This window comes from Magallana gigas, chromosome 1, assembly GCF_963853765.1.
Source record: "Magallana gigas chromosome 1, xbMagGiga1.1, whole genome shotgun sequence".
In the NCBI taxonomy this organism is placed as follows: domain Eukaryota; kingdom Metazoa; phylum Mollusca; class Bivalvia; order Ostreida; family Ostreidae; genus Magallana; species Magallana gigas.
The window spans coordinates 54064553-54081203 of NC_088853.1; the positions used below are offsets into that span (position 1 = coordinate 54064553).

Here is a 16651-nt window from a genome sequence, read left to right on the forward strand (position 1 = left end):
AAAAAAAATCTCGATGTCCTTGTTTATTTTAAAGCTGGTGGCTCAAAGATGGCCAAAATTTCTAAATTTTGATATTTCAATTTTCACCCAGTATTTTTGAAAGTCTCTCAAAAATTGCAGGCAAAGAAAAAATAAATCAATTGCAAATTTTAAAACATCATATGTATATAAAATATTATTTATAAAAACTAGAGCGGGTATCTTTTTCGATTTTGTTTATTTTACTTCCAAAATTTCTTAATTTGACACCTTCCCAACCCCCTAAAAAATTTTAAAAAATATTTTTTAAACAATAAGTTGATCATAAAACTCCTTTAAAATACTTTTTCTGCTTAAATAAATAAAAAACTTATTAAATATTTTAAAATATTTAAAATTCAATGTATCAGGATAATTTAATTTGGCTTTATAAGAATTGTTTCTATATATTTTTTGCAAAGGGCAGATAACTCCAAGCAAGAAAGTCTATTAATTGAGTCTTAACAAATAATAATAGCATGAAATTCAGTTTTTAGATATTTTCCATCAATGAATTAGGTTAACTGCTTGAATAGATAACAATATTTATGATTTTAACCACTTTAAGAAGGCTTAAATTGATTTTTTTGTATGATAAAGGGCAGATAACTCCAAATATCAGCACAAGGGGAAAATGATATATCTTTTCAATGCACCTCCAGAAATAAAAATCAACACTTACTTAAAAACTAATAAATTAATTCTTCAAATTAATATTCAAAATATATTCCAAATCATGAAAATAAAATAAAAATACACAACAAAGTGACAATAAATTAATGTTGAATTGCTCAATATTTTAGCGAGTTCAGTTTGTTCATTATTTGTTCATCTAGCATTGTATGTCTGACTATCTTGTTGGTCTGGGTATTCACTGGATTGTTCTCATCATTTTCCTCAACACTCTGCAATGTTGAAAAAGTAAAATATGATATGTATGGATCATTCAATAAAATCATTTACAGGAACATGTAATATGTATTTCGCATAAAATACCACAACAGACATGTTCAAATGTGACTGAATTTTTTTTTTTTCAAATAAAAAGCAAAATCCTGATGTATTTATGTTTACATGTACAAAATTTCAAAAGTGAAAAAGAGGAAATGGCTTTTAATTATTATCTCATATTTTAAATTTATATTGATTAATGTTATTTTTACTTGGAATTTAGTCTATAGCTGCATGCACTAATACTAATAGCCGCAACTGAATTAGATAAAGCATAACAGGGCTTACCATTATAAACTAAAATATTAACCTGTTCTTCGGGCAATTTGCTTACTTGTGTAAATGCTATTATAAATTGTAATTTGTCATTGAAAAGTATGGAAACTATTATGAATGGCATATGAAATAAATGATAGAAATTGATAAGAGTATGGTTGGTCTCCACATTATTTACTGTCACAAAATATTTCATTAAAAATTATCCTTATTGTTGGTGTTATCAAATACAGTGTATCTCAGTACTGGGTCAGTATTAATATTTAAAATAAATTATCAAGGTTTAAAACATATCTTACTATTGTATATAATATCACTCAAGAGAAGAATATTCTACTCAATCTGTTGGTGTATTCTAGTGATATGACACTGACAAGTAGATTTAGTACATTTATTTCAGCAACTAAGCTACTACATGTATATATAGTTTGGATATAGGTTTTCAACCTTCACTGAAACATGTTTCTTTTCTCTTATACTAAAAGTTTGATCTGTTCCATTAAAGTGATAAAAAAAATATTTTATTTTTCATGACATTTTATCAGGTCTATCAATCATAATTGTTCGAGAAAAATGAATTGTAAACCAGACAAGTGTTTGTGTAGATTGACTTGTCCAAATAAAAAGATCAGCTGGACACAGCAACTGGACAAATGTAACTGTTGATCCCTGCATGATCGATAATATCACAGGATGAATGACCATCTTTAAGTCCTCCTTAAAGATAGCTTAAAGGTGTTTAAAGGTAGCTTAAAGACGATCTTTAAGCCACCTTTAAGCTACCTTTAAGCTATATGTATTGTTTAAAGGTTGCTTAAAGAAAGCGTAAAGATGGCTTAACGGCAGCTTAAAGACTATCTTTAAGCCACCTTTAAGGACAACTTATAGGTCCTTAATGTCCAAACTTCTTTAAGCCACCTTTAAGCCACCTTTAAGCTACCTTTAAGCCACCTTTAAGCCATTAAAAAAATTTTTATTCAATATTGTGCTTAATTTCCAACAAAATGTATTAACTTTATGAAAGAAAAGGTATTAAAACGGTTTTTGTTCTAGAAAGAAAAATGAAAAAAAAAACACCAAAAAAAACGGCCGCGGTGAGAGTTGAACCCGGGACCCTTAGTTTACTAGCATCACCACACATCCTCTGCACCACGGCAACTTACATATTTATAAGCGTTTTTATATCCTATATATCAGTGGATATTGAATCACTGTATTGAATGTGTTTACTTGAAAAGATTTTGACAAACCATTCAGTTTGTAACAATCAATTATATCTAATTTATAAATTACATGCATGCATGTATTTAGAATGAAATACGGAACTTGGTCTTCAGTGAACAAAAATATATTATACCTAAATGGAAACCGTTAGGTTCACTATAGTAGGCTTTCTTAGTTAATAAATTTAAACAGAGTAGATATACGTAATTCATCTAATTTATAGCTATAAAAATGTAAGAAAGAAAATGAAATCATTTCTTTTATTAAATGCATTGATACTATTAAGGTATTTGTTCAATTTCCCGCAATTTCCCGGTTTTCATGATCGCGGCGCCGTTCCAATATGTTTAAATATTTACATGTAATTGTATGTACATGATTTTTAAACTATCAATTCTATGACAAACAAAATTACCAATTACCGGTGACGTATTTACTGCATGTGGCAATTGCAAATGACTTGTACATACAATTGTATGATGTGCCAGGCCGGGTATATTTGACATATTTACCCTTATACATATATTTAAATAATCAACCCCTATTTATGATCACCGGTACATTAATTAATTAGCCTCAAGATTTTACTCTTACATACATGTATCGTTAATTTGTAGACGTAACATATTTGAAACCCAGAGCTAGGAAATAATACTTTGAAAATGAATTACAAATGTAAATTAACTTTTATTCACTAGACTTATCGTATACTCGTACATACTAAGATTCAACGCCTTTAGAAACCCTGACGTGCACCTGGGCACACGACACACCTGTTGTGTATATCTTGTATATTCTGTGTAAGTTCCTGGGGTTTTCTTAAGTTGGACAAACAATAGACTTTAATTAGATATACACAAACATGCACCTGGGCACACGACACAACTGTTGTGTATATCTTGTATATTCTGTGTTAGTTCCAGGGGTTTTCTTAAGTTGGACAAACAATAGACTCTAATTAGATATACACAAACGAACAAAACTATGTCTAGACAAACAAAGCAGTAATATCCTGCCCGATATAACAAAGGCAGTTGAGAGTCTTTTCATCTTTAACATGTATCTAGCAGATCTATAGTTAGAAATAATGAAAATTGAAAAAAAAAATACAAACCTTAAACCGATTAACAAATCAAATCATGCATTTTTGGTTCATTATCTTTATTTTGTTTAATAACCAGATGAACTGAGAGAGAGAGAGAGAGAGAGAGATTTCCACCGATTAATTTATAATAGGAAACAAACATACTTTAATTAGTTTTATGCACATATTAAGATACAGAGACTGCGCTCATCCCTACAATAATTTTGAAACCCCCAAAAAATTATAAAGAATTTTATAACGGCAATCTGTGTCCATCGGAGCGGTGCTGATGATAGTGATCTGTGTTTAATGGAGCGACGATTAAAACCGCCTGGAACCCCCCCCCCCCCTTCCTTGGAAATTATATTATCACTCGGATGACCCCCTCCCATCTCTATAAAAGAGCTTTTGCATTTAATATATGTTTTTATTGTTCAGCTTGATCAATATTGACTTAAAGGCCACTTAAAGACAGTGTAAAGGCAGTGTAAAGAGAGCGTATATGCCACTTAAAGATGCTTAAAGGTGGCTTAAAGAAGTTTGGACATTAAGGACCTATAAGCACTTGCTTAAAGGTAACTTAAAGGCGGCTTATAGGTTGTATAGCCTTTAAGCTCCTTTAAGTCACCTTTAAGCCACCTTTAAGGACTTGCTTAAAGATGGTTTTTCGCCCTGTGTATACTATCAGTTGATTTGAATATCTACATGTGACATCACTTTTTGATTAATTTTGTTTAATATCATCAACTCACATTTTCTGTTTTATGTCTCCCTTTTGACAGACTCTGTTGTGATGATAAGAGCCAAATTTATTTGTTTCTGCAGCATACACATAATCCTACAATTGTATTTTAATATATTCACAGCAAATTAATAACAAAAAGAATCATTTTAAACAAATTCCCAAATTACTTTTACCTTTACTTTGATTAATGCTGTTAACTTTACATGTATATTTATAATCTAAATTAAGTTGCCTGTTCCAAATTGTATTTCCATCACTGTTTGATTAATTATTACTAAAACCGATTTGGTTTGACTTTTCCGATCGCGTCGCGTTCAACTTTTTCAGCTACGTCATACATAAACAATACCCGCACCTTAACCACAGTTTTTTTATTGGTGGATACAGCTTACCGCCGATTGGCTGCTGGTTAACTAAGACTAAATTATGCACGGACAGAACAACAACATATCAGAGAATGAAAAATTCACATGGGTACTCGTGACTGTCGAAATTGGGCTATTTTTCGAAAGTGTACACTTGTGATAAAACAATACATACGGTACATAACATATATAGCTGTAGCTCTGTGTATAAATTTTGGGTTAAAAAATATAAAGCTACAGTGCATACAATACTTACATGTACAAAAAAACTTTACGGCAATTTGCCGCGTATAAAAATAACACTATTTTTTTAAATTATTTACATCATACCATACCACATTTTGTGCAAATAATTATCCATTTAAATAATTCTTCATTTAGTTTACTACTGTTAATAATTGTATCTTTACCCGCCCAAAACTTTCTCCTATTAAACAACCTTTAACCGTACTCGGAAAGCGGATCAAGAATTGTATTTTCCCGCGTTTCGGTAGTAATGGCGGGAAAATGTTGTATTTACGGAACGGTGCATTATTATGGAAGGGTCCATTAGTAGCCAATAGAATTGGAGAGTAGAACAGGTTTTAGACAGGTGTTATTCAGGTATTCACTTCTAGCCGCCGCGCGTCAGGAGTTAGACGCAATGGACGCCGAAAACGTGCAAAGACAGATAAACGAAACCGTGCGTTTTGCAAATAATGAAATGCTCAGCAATATATCAGAACTTTTAGATAATAGACTGGCAGACATGCAACGCAACATAAGTGAAAACCAGAAAGCTATTGCTGAAAAACAAGAAGCGCGCATGGAACAAGTTATTATAGAAGGATATAAATTCAAAAAACGTGGAAATGAAGAACAACACAAGCATAACGTCAAAGTCTTTGCAAAAATGCAAGAAGCAAACGAAAACCTGAAGGAGAATAAAGTTCAAAGTGCCCAAAGGAATATTGCAGAAGGTTTGGACATTATAAAGAATAGACAAAAGTTAATTAAGTTAGCAGATTCCTCTGAGGCCGGATGGAGGGCGGTGGACGAATACACAAAAAATCCAATTGCTTCGGATTCCGAGGACGAAAAGAAAATAAGCAAAGCGCAGACAAGGGCTGAAAGACAAGTCAAAGAGGCTAAAGCGAAGAAAAGGAAGGACTTCTGAGATTCAGCAAGGCCGTACCAGAAGCCTTCGTGGTCGCAGACATCAGCTGACAATACAACTTGGAAGTCGGGGCATTGTTATCGATGTAACAAGAGGGGCCACTGGAGGAAGGATTGTACGGAGAAACTAAATGGAGACAAGATAAGTACAATTGTTACTGAAGTAAATCATTTGATAAGTCAGATCAATAATGAAACGCCTATTGGCAATACAAACAAAAGTCAGTCATGCATTAAAAATACATGTATTTCACCTGTTGGTCGTTTAAGGGAAAATTTAGGTCACTGGCGTTCGATTGGAACAAACAGGTATGTGTTAGACGATATAAAATGCCATTGTTTACAACACCTGAGCCTATTGAGTTAAAAAATAACAGGTCTGCATTAATGAATCAAAGGTTTGTAGCTCAAGAAATAGAAAAACTGTTAAACAAAGGTTGTATAGAAGAGGTAAAAGATAAGCCAAGGGTGGTTAATCCCTTAACGGTGGCTGACGGAAAAGCAAAACAGAGGTTGGTATTAGACGCTAGACATGTCAATCCTCATTTGTTTAAACTGTTAAATACAAGCACAAGTATGAAAATGCAGAAGTGTCAAAAATGTATTTAAAGCAGGTGATTTAATTTTTTCATTTGATTTGAAAAGTGCGTATCACCACATTATGATGCATGAGTTAGACAAGGAGTATTTAGGTTTCAAATGGAATAACAAATATTATGTGTTTAAAGTTTTACCATTTGGTATTAGTACTGCTGGTTACATTTTTTCAAAGTTAATGAGAGAAATTGTAAAGTTCTGGAGGACAAAGGGTTATAAAATTGTCCTGTATCTAGATGATGGCATTGGAGGTGCTTCAACATTCCAAGAAGCAAAGGTGGAAAGTTCCGAAATTCAGGGAGATTTAGATAAGCTTTGTTTTTTGATAGCGGAGGACAAAAGTCACTGGGATCCAGTACAGGAGTTAGTCTGGTTAGGGTTGGTCTGGAATACAAAAATCAATAAAATTATGGTCACAGCAACAAGGGTAAATAGGCTTAAAATTTGTATTTCGAATGTTTTCGAAAGTTATGAAGCAGGTCTTATCTGGTTTGATGTTAGAAATATTGCATCTGTTGTTGGACAAATAATCTCAATGCAAACAGTGTTCGGTAGTGTAGTTAGACTAAGGACGATATTTGTATTATTGTATTATGAATCGCTCCAGTTGGAATTCTAGCATAGTGTTGTCTGAAAAAGCTATGAATGAACTCAAATATTGGTTTACATCTCTGGATGGAATAAATGAATCTGGTGCTACATTAAGTCAGTTGACAAAAGAGGATGTTAGCTCTATTGTTGTTTATTGCGATGCCTCAGACACAGGGTTTGGTGGTCATTTGACTATGGGTTCAGATTTTGAACAAACTGAGTCGGAATGTTATGGAGTATGGAATGAATGGGAGAATAAACAAAGCTCTACTTGGAGAGAGCTTGAGACGGTAAAGAGAATTTTAACAAAATCAGTTGATATTGTTGAAGGCAAGTCAGTTGAAGTGTATTCGGATAATAAGAATGTACAGCGCATTCTGAAGGTGGGTAGCAAAAAGAGAAAGCTACAGGACATTGCAATGTCAGTGCATACTTTTTGTGACGAACAAAAAATAAAGGTAAAATGTAAATGGGTACCTAGAGAAGAAAATGTAAGGGCAGACTGTTTGAGTAGAATGTCGGATTGTGACGACTGGTCAGTTAAACAGTGTGTGTTTGAGTATTTTGACAATATCTGGGGGCCACATACATGCGATAGATTCGCAGATCTAAATAACAGCAAGTGTAAAAGTTTTAATTCTAAGCACTGGTGTAGAGGATTGAGTGCCGTTGATGCATTTTCACAGGTATGGACAAATCATTTAAATTGGGTTGTACCCCCGCCAATGTTGATTCCTAAGGTGGTAAGAAAAATTGAAAAAGAAAAATGCAATTGCACCTTGGTAATTCCAGAGTGGAAGTCAGCTCCTTTTTGGGCGATGTTAATTGATATGAAGGGAAATTTTAATACATATGTAAAAACACACTCCAAGATGCATAATGTACATGCAATTTGTAGAGGAATGGGAAACAATGGAATATTTGGGAAAAGGAATTTAGCATTTAACATGATTTTTTTGAAAATAGAGTTTTGATATTGGAAATATATTTACAGGAATAGGACTTCAGGACAGAATTATGAAGACTGCAGAAAAACATGGCGTTGAACCTGGAAGTTATTAATCAGAATTATGTCCTTCTCTTAGTGACTGGATTCTTTCAAGTAAAAGTGATAATACCAACCGATCTTATTTCAACGCTTATAGAAGATGGGAGGTTTTCATTAAAGCGCAAGGACACAGTGCTTTACCGGCAAGTCCAATACACGTGGCTCTATACTTGACGCATCTGCTCCAGACCGGATCATCTCAACATCCAGTGAATAATGCTGTTTATGCGATTAAGTGGGCTCATGAATGTGCGGGTTTTACGGATCCAACAAAAAATTCTTACGTTACATCTCTACAGGAGGCAACGAAGCGTAAAGCTAGTCGGGCTATCAATAAAAAAGAGCCGATTTCCAAGGATGTTCTGATTGAATTGTGTGATAAATATATTGATGATAGTGACTTATTGATTGTTAGAAATTTGACAATGATTTTATTTTGTTTTGCGGGTTTTCTCAGATTTGATGAAGTAAGTTCTTTAAAATTTAAAGATGTTCATGTGTATGACGAATATATTGTGTTGAACATTCAAAAATCAAAAACTGACCAATACAGGCAGGGAAATGAGGTGCTTATCGCAAATGGTGTAACCTCTGCGTGTCCAGTAAAGATGTACTTAAGATATTTAGATTTATTAGGTACTATTGAAGACAAAGATTTTTTCTTATTTAGACCAATTTTTAGGTCAAAAAATGTATGCAAATTAATATACAAGAACAAAAGGCTTAGTTATACTTCAGCTAGGAGCAATCGTTTGTCTATGTTAAAATCAGTTGCAGGAGAGCATGTAAACATAGGAATTCATTCTCTTAGGTCAGGTGGGGCAACTGTGGCAGCAAGTTCAAACGTTGATGATAGATGTTTGAAAAGACATGGCAGGTGGAAGACTGATTCGGCCAAAGATGTTAATACTTGTATTTTCCCGCGTTTCGGTAGTAATAGCGGGAAAATGTTGTATTTACGGAACGGTGCATTATTATGGAAGGGTCAATTAGTAGCCAATAGAATTGGAGAGTAGAACAGGTTTTAGACAAGTGTTATTCAGGTATTCACTTCTAGCCGCCGCGCGTCAGGAGTTAGACAAAATTTAATAAAAAATTTATTACTAAGTATCTTTATGTAAAATATATACCATATATGTTGTGAGGTCTGTTCACAACCTCCCTGCATCCAGCGGCACCTGGCAACAGACACAGGTTTTCTAGAGTTTTTATACTGCGATTTTTATCGTTTTATCTCTAGTTTTTTTCCTGGCCGGCCCTGATGCATTGTGTAAAGGGAGATATTTTTTATGACTCTGATATTTATTTTTGATGTATATCGGTATACTAGCAGTTTTCATATATTTATATATGCTAGTTCATCATGATGTTTTTCTGCAAGTTTGTCTATATAGATAGCAATATTTAATAAATCAAAGGCGTCCAGCAACCACGGCTGGCTGTCAGGCATTTTGATGTTTGTGTTTGTTTTTTAATGTAAGTAGTAAAGTTAATACCTGTATTTTTTATGTATGTAAACAAACCAGTGTTCATGTATGGAGCGGGTGATCGGGGGTTCAGAGACAGGTAAAATAAAGAAATCTGCAGTAAATGGTTTGTGGATATTTTAGAATATATATATTTACACCGAAAGTGATAGGGCAACAGAGGAGAAACGAATTGGACACTTGCCTAATGAAGACGCACATGTACAAACCTCCTTGCACTCTCCACTTCCGTCTCGTTCTTTCACACCATCGTTCAATAATTTTATTGACTGTCGATTGCCGATCGAAAGGTGTAGAAATCGAGGAATTCATACCTATCACTTTTACTGGCAAGTTAGTAGGTAATACATGTGCATTATACATTTACGGTATTTACATGAAATGAACGCTTAGCACATGCAACTTTTAAATATTATATTTTTTATAACGCCGTACTCTGGACCGTGGCTTGAGGCTATGGTTTAACGCCCGTTTACACAGAGAGAGAGTGAGAGAGAGAGAGAGAGTTTAGCACAGAATTTAAACATACGGGATAGTAGATTTTGAATGAATAATATTGGGGGGAAATAAACTGTTCTGAGAAATCCTTCAGCTCTGGCATTGCATAAGCGTATACTGATAAATCGGCCTAAAAATAGGAGTTAACCAATCATATAGTTTTCACACCGGCGGCGTGTATAATTTATGCATGACGTAGCTGACAGAAATGATCGTGACGCTATAGGAAAAGTCAAACCAAATCGGTTTTGATAATAAGATGGCTCAAATCAGCAAAAAAAACCAAAAAAAAAAAACAAAACCCAAAAACAACTTACTATAGGTATGAAATATAACATGATGCGAAACAAAAATATAAATCAAAAAGGTGAAGCACATTTTTTTTTGGGGGGGGGGGGGGGTATTTCTATTTTCTTTTAATTTAAGTATCAGTATACAGACAACCTAAAATTATCAATTAAAAAAAAAAAATAAAAACAACTTAACAACTGAAATTTCATATTGTGAATAACATGAAGAACCTGGGTGATACTGTTAATAATTGGAGAGGGTGTTTGGGGGAGGGATATTTTTGTTTGCCAGGGGAATCTGATGCCTAATTTTTAAAATTTACTCTGTACAATAACATTTAGACCTGAGGTGTATTCATTGAGAAAATCAACAAGCGATGGAAGCTTGAACAGACTAAAAGATTGGTTGAAAGTTATTTGATTTGGATGTGAATATACATACCATGACCAATTGGAATAAGGACTGCCATGAACTGCATCTTATTTCCATAGACTGCCTTTTTATGATCCATTTCTTCGCTTGTTCATGAGGTTTTATAACATATACATGTAAATTCCAGAGATTTGGGGTTAATTAGCTTCCTTGATTGAGTGCTGGATTCGTATGTCAGATTACCGAACCTTATGTAGAGGAAAACGCTGTCCTTTTCACTTGATCATTTTGTACACGACAGTCACGTGTTTACAAGAGGTTTGAATACAGCACAGATCGGTAATTAAGCTAAACCCCAATAGAGCATGGTTCATTTCATATTCACCAATTCATTAGAGACTATCTCTAAATACATAAAACTTAAATCACATGCTTTCTCCACCCCATTTGATCTATGTTTTCCCAACGTCTGCTTTTGCCATGTTGTTGTGACGTCTTTTTTTGTACTTCAATACAGAAGAGTCAACAAAGGGAAGTAACTTTAAGTTGGATTTTGTGGAAAGGCGGTAACTTCAAATAGTTGTAAGTTAAAGCCAGTGAATATACCCAAGCCAATTTTGATTGTATTTATTAGACCAAGGTCTTATCTTATTACAAATATGTTTATTCCCGCTTTCAATTGCCTGCTTAAAATTAAATTGATATTATTTAATGTGCCTGTTTTTCACTATTTTATAAGCTAAATCTATGAAACAAAAACCAATGGTATTGTTATCTGTACATTTCACTGAAATCAATTTATGTGTACAAGTGCATTGATTACTTGCTTATAAAATTAAACCTATGTCATGATCAAACCTACATGCATTTAGGGAGCATACGAGTTATTTATATAATGGTACTCTATAATGTCATTTTGGCCAGAAGCAAAATGTTTCAATGTCGTTGCCATGGAAACTGAGTATGAACTGTCAAAACTATACCCACAGAGAGTCTTCATATGGAACACTCTTTCAAGTCAGAGAGATAAAATTCAATTCTATGATAGTGCGTGGCCACGTATTTTTGGTGTTTACAGAGAATTGATGTTAAAGAGTAAGACGACACTTAACCAACGTCAGCTTTGACGTCACAATAAGCACTGATAAGGGGAAATTACTCTAATTGAAGTTATTGTAAATCTGCTGAAATGACCAAAATCCTCTTAAAATCTTGCAAAGGCTAAGATAAAGAGCAGCTGACGAATAAGGACATTTCTTCAGATACAGGAAACAGTTGTAAATTGCACTAATTTGGATGAATGCTCACAAATATTTTATTCACTATAATTACGGTATTTTCCTGAAACGTAACGTTATACGTAGCAGCGCCTTTTTTTAAAGGGGGTGGGTGGGTGGATGGCAGCCTCATCCAAAAAATCTTTGCAAGCAAAAAGAAATATAAATCATGAAAATTCTAATCCTTTAGCTCTTTAGCAGTTCAATGGTTTCTTTATTTTCACTTCCATTTATTACATGCGGGGGGGGGGGGGGGGGGGGGGGGGGGGGACAACACCATGTTCTTTTAACATGATAAGCAAATATTTTTAAGCGTAAATTAAAAATAAAATTAAACATTAATTAGTTTTTTTAAGTGGAGGGGCAAATCCATGGTAAGTCGATTTTCTATGTATAAATTGACAAAAATGAAAAAAAAATTAGCATGGGGGGAGCTCTATGATGAGTCAAGTTTTATATGTAAGTTTAAGAAAAAATGTCTACTGCAAAAAAAGGGGGAAATCAATCAATCAATCATAATCACAATCACTTTAAAAGAGGAGATGCAGTGCAATGAATATTTATATATTAAAATCTTTATTATTTAACAACATTGTATCTGAGATTAAACTATTGTTCTACATATAAATAAATTATAACAAATCTTATAAACTATGAATAATGAAAATTTACTGAAAAATATGTATGTTTTATTTTTTGGCATTCAAATTTCACGTTGTTAATTTTATTTTATTAATTTATTATAATTAATTGTTTGATCACATGCTGTGCTCGCCCCAACGGTCGCACCGTAAAACATATTAGAGTAATGTTTCATTTTCATGTTATCTTTAACACAATAGCTTGCTAATTATGACAAATTATTCATTTTCAGGGTTACTTAGGCAGTAGATGGTCCACTGAAAACACTTCTTGGTATGTTGAAGTTAAAAGAAGGTACTACAAATTTATATAAATATTTCTTTTACTCACTAACTTCAACTTCATGCCTAGTTGGTTGTTTTTTAATATCATATTGATAATCATACTAATGTAACCTATTATAATAATTTGCATTGATATCTATTGAAATGAAATTTGAAATTGATATATATATTCATCATTTCAGGTATTGGTTTTCTTATCAGCTGGACTACCTCCAAACATCAAAAAGACAGAAGAGAAGAACATGTAGTGTGCAAGAAGAATTGTCAATTTCCATAAATTACACATTATGACTGAAAAATACTAAAAATCAGAAAACACTAGTCTTGTTGAACAGTTTGTCACAGAAATGCAATCTCTATAGTATTTGTAAAGTTGATTATCAAAATAAATTCTTGATAATAATGATATATTGTTTCTTCTTGCTTTCTTTAATTAGTACTAAAATATCAATTATGATTACAAGTAAACCTGATTATAAATTAAAAGAATTTATTCACCAGCATAGTAACATGAATTATTATGAAATATAAATGTGTAAATTACAAACTCAACACTTACACACCCCCCCCCCCCCCCAAATAAAGGCAACTGATGAAATTATTTTTTTCCAATTTCAACAATTTTGTAATAATGATTGGTGTGAACAGAAACAACATTTTAACATTATTTTAGTGAAATTCACAGCGTTAAATTATTTTAAGAATGAAAATTAAAATCATGATCTTAGTCAGTGTTGCGTTTGAATTTCACGCAAATGACGCTGAAAGTGAAGTGGGTCAGATAAAATGCAGTAGTGCAAGGGCATACACTTGATCAAATATATTGAAAATTTCCATGTCTTACCATTGTATCCCTATTATATCAAAAAGTGCTGGGAGCTGTATGAAGTCGGTACTCATTTCATATGAATAAGCGTTAATTGCGGGAAATCCCAGTAAATTGCTGTTCATACACTGTTTACATTGAATTTAATAATTGTTCTTACTTGAATATTTTAAGCTCCCAGCACTTTTCGAAATTTTGAAGGTTCATTTTACAAGTTAGAAACAGAAATAACTATATTTGTGTATGTTATGCCCTTGTACTTTGCATTTTTTCGTATTGTTCCTGGTTCATCTATTTTTAGCAGTATCACGTGACAGGGCATTCCCAAGAGACTCAAAAATTGCTCATCCGATAACAAATTATTTAATTTGTATAATCGATAAAATATCACTTTGTTTAACAAATGTTTGGAGTAGAATACCAAGATTGTTCAAAGGCTAACATTTTATGTGATAAATATCGCTATTTTTGTATGGACGCCCTTAACATAGCTGAGAATTTGTTTCTTTCTTTTATCCAACGACTTAAGGATGACGTTTACTCAGAATGAAAAAAAAATCCACTGATGATAATGAAAAACCATCTATTGTGTGTTATAGACCTTTGCTTGTATTGTTATTTTTCACTTTCAGAAAAGTAGGTCAATGACCTACTTTTTGAGTTAATGGCCATTGAATATTTATTGAAAATTCAAGAAAAATCCCATAAATTTTACACTACGATTGAGATTTTCTTAATTATAAAAATATTACAAATAATTAAACACTTTAAAAAATAAGATACAGTTTACGAATGGTAGTTGCACTAAATAAGTACACAACATTAAGATTTCAGCATCAATTTTTAAAAATAATTCAGTCCGAATTTCCTCTATCAGTTTTCAAATCCCTACCCATTTTTGATTCAATTTTACAAAAAATTGAATGATGATAATACAAAAACATTTATGAAAATGAACTACTTATATTAACCTTATTCTGTTGGCATAAAATTTATATGAGGTCAATGATCAAAATTTTGAGATATGATGTCTTTTATCGTTTTTAAGCATTTTTCAATATTATTATTATTCGTGCCATAAGATTACTTTAATGAATAAGTGAGGTAAAACCAACAGAAAATATGCAAAATTACGTAGACTTAAATATAAAATCCTAACTTTTAATATTAGACTACTGCCAAAAAACTTTTAGCAGAAAACAAAATCTGCAAAATTTAGTCCGAATTTCCTCTGTTTGGCTAAAAGTCAATTTTTGTTTGAGTATAATTCTATAATAAAGTAAAACTATTGAATGTTTTGTCAATAATAATTCATTGCATAAATACTTTTTGTGTTTAGAACAAATTTTACTCATTACATTGAACTTTTTAACAATCGGAATTTGAGAACTCAAACCCTGAGTAAATAACACCCTTAAGTACGTACATTAACTGTAAATTCATTCAACTATATAGGACAAAACACTTAAAACCAACATGCTCTCAAATATCAGTATACCTTGTATTCCTACGCACTATGAACTTGCGCGAGAGTTGGTGCATGGTGCGACGTAACAGCGCCACAGCCAGCGCAAAATCACTGCGCGTAAAAATAATATAACCAAATGATGAAATGTACTGAATGTTATGTACTATAATTAATGAATTTTCATGAAATTTACACCAACAAGTATTATTCCATTTTATTTGTATTTCATAAATGTATATTAATTTTATTCATATTTTTCTGGGGTTTTTTCTACTTTTTTAAGAGGCTGACCTTCACAAGCTTTTATAAGAAATATAGATTCACAAGGCAGTTCTAACACCTTCTGTTTTATTTTTTTCCCTTTGTACAGAGATAAACTCTTTGGAAGGGGGGGGGGGGGGTTGGGCAAGAAACAGGCAGAACTATGCAATTACAGCAAACTTGATTTGACACCAAATTTAATTAAAATTGATAACTGCACTATAACTTTGCAGTCAGTCTCTCTTCACATGACATGTGTACACAGTCATTTTCAGAGGCATACTATACCATGCTATACGATGTTTCTATGTTATGGTAATGTGACATCGCTTCCGTATATGACTTGCAATCAAGCTTAACTGTATATTGTTTTCTTATTTGAGTACATTTGGTCTCAAGTTTCCAATATTTTAACGACAAATAAACAGTTCAATCATAGCACAACCAAGGTAACTCCATCGAGGGAATATTGTGCTATTTTTAGATCTTGGAAAATCCCCAACATTCGATAATGGCGGAGGTGTCTGAGAAGGCACATTATATTAAAACAAGTATTAATTGCCCCTCTATTTATGCATTTTTTACCGATTTATAATCCCAGTTTCAATATATCTCAATCATAAGTTCAGTTCTTTAACCGTTAAACACTTCCCCCCTTGCTGAGATCGATGTCGATCGAAGTTATCGACGCTCTCTGCGAGTGCAAACGTTTTTATGAAGATTGAACGAAATAACGACAACTTTACATTTACTTATCACTGTTAGGATCTGAAATAATTGGGAAAAGATTTTTTGCTTACAATACATGTAAGTATGCATAGCGGAAAGCATGGCGGGGGCCTATACCTCTATGCAAAAACGGCCTAAGGAAAACACTGCAGTTAATATTCATTCGCGTTGGATTTTATTTAAATAAAGTCAATTCATATTGGTTACAATAACATAAGTGATAATAACATATGGAACATATAATCTTGCTTAAAGATATTTATTATGAACAACAAACAGTTAACTTTGCAACATTCGAATAGAACTATTTTTTGTCGCGCATGTTCAGATAACTGAACTCTTTGCCGTAAAGATTATCCGGCAACTAGATGGCCGTAAGCCATAAAAATGTACAATTACATACTATAGCTAACATGGTTTAAGAACCTCTTTTATTAATATCTTTGTTGCAAATTGCTGATT

The 16651-nt window shown here is 32.7% G+C and overlaps 1 protein-coding gene and 1 long non-coding RNA gene across 2 annotated transcripts; one reads left to right on the plus strand and one right to left on the minus strand.

The window, feature by feature from the left end:
* Positions 1–701: 701 nt before the first annotated feature.
* On the minus strand, positions 702–11573 carry LOC117687249 (uncharacterized). The gene is made up of 3 exons (XR_010709215.1): positions 10772–11573; positions 4306–4391; positions 702–923 (listed from the first exon to the last, which is right to left on the minus strand). It is a non-coding gene; the product is annotated as an uncharacterized lncRNA (long non-coding RNA).
* On the plus strand, positions 6594–9070 carry LOC136273566 (integrase/recombinase xerD homolog). Its single transcript, XM_066078233.1, has 3 exons — positions 6594–6787; positions 7023–7336; positions 8073–9070. Exons 1-3 carry the CDS (start codon positions 6594–6596, stop codon positions 9068–9070), a joined length of 1506 nt encoding a protein of 501 aa, XP_065934305.1.
* Positions 11574–16651: the final 5078 nt, after the last annotated feature.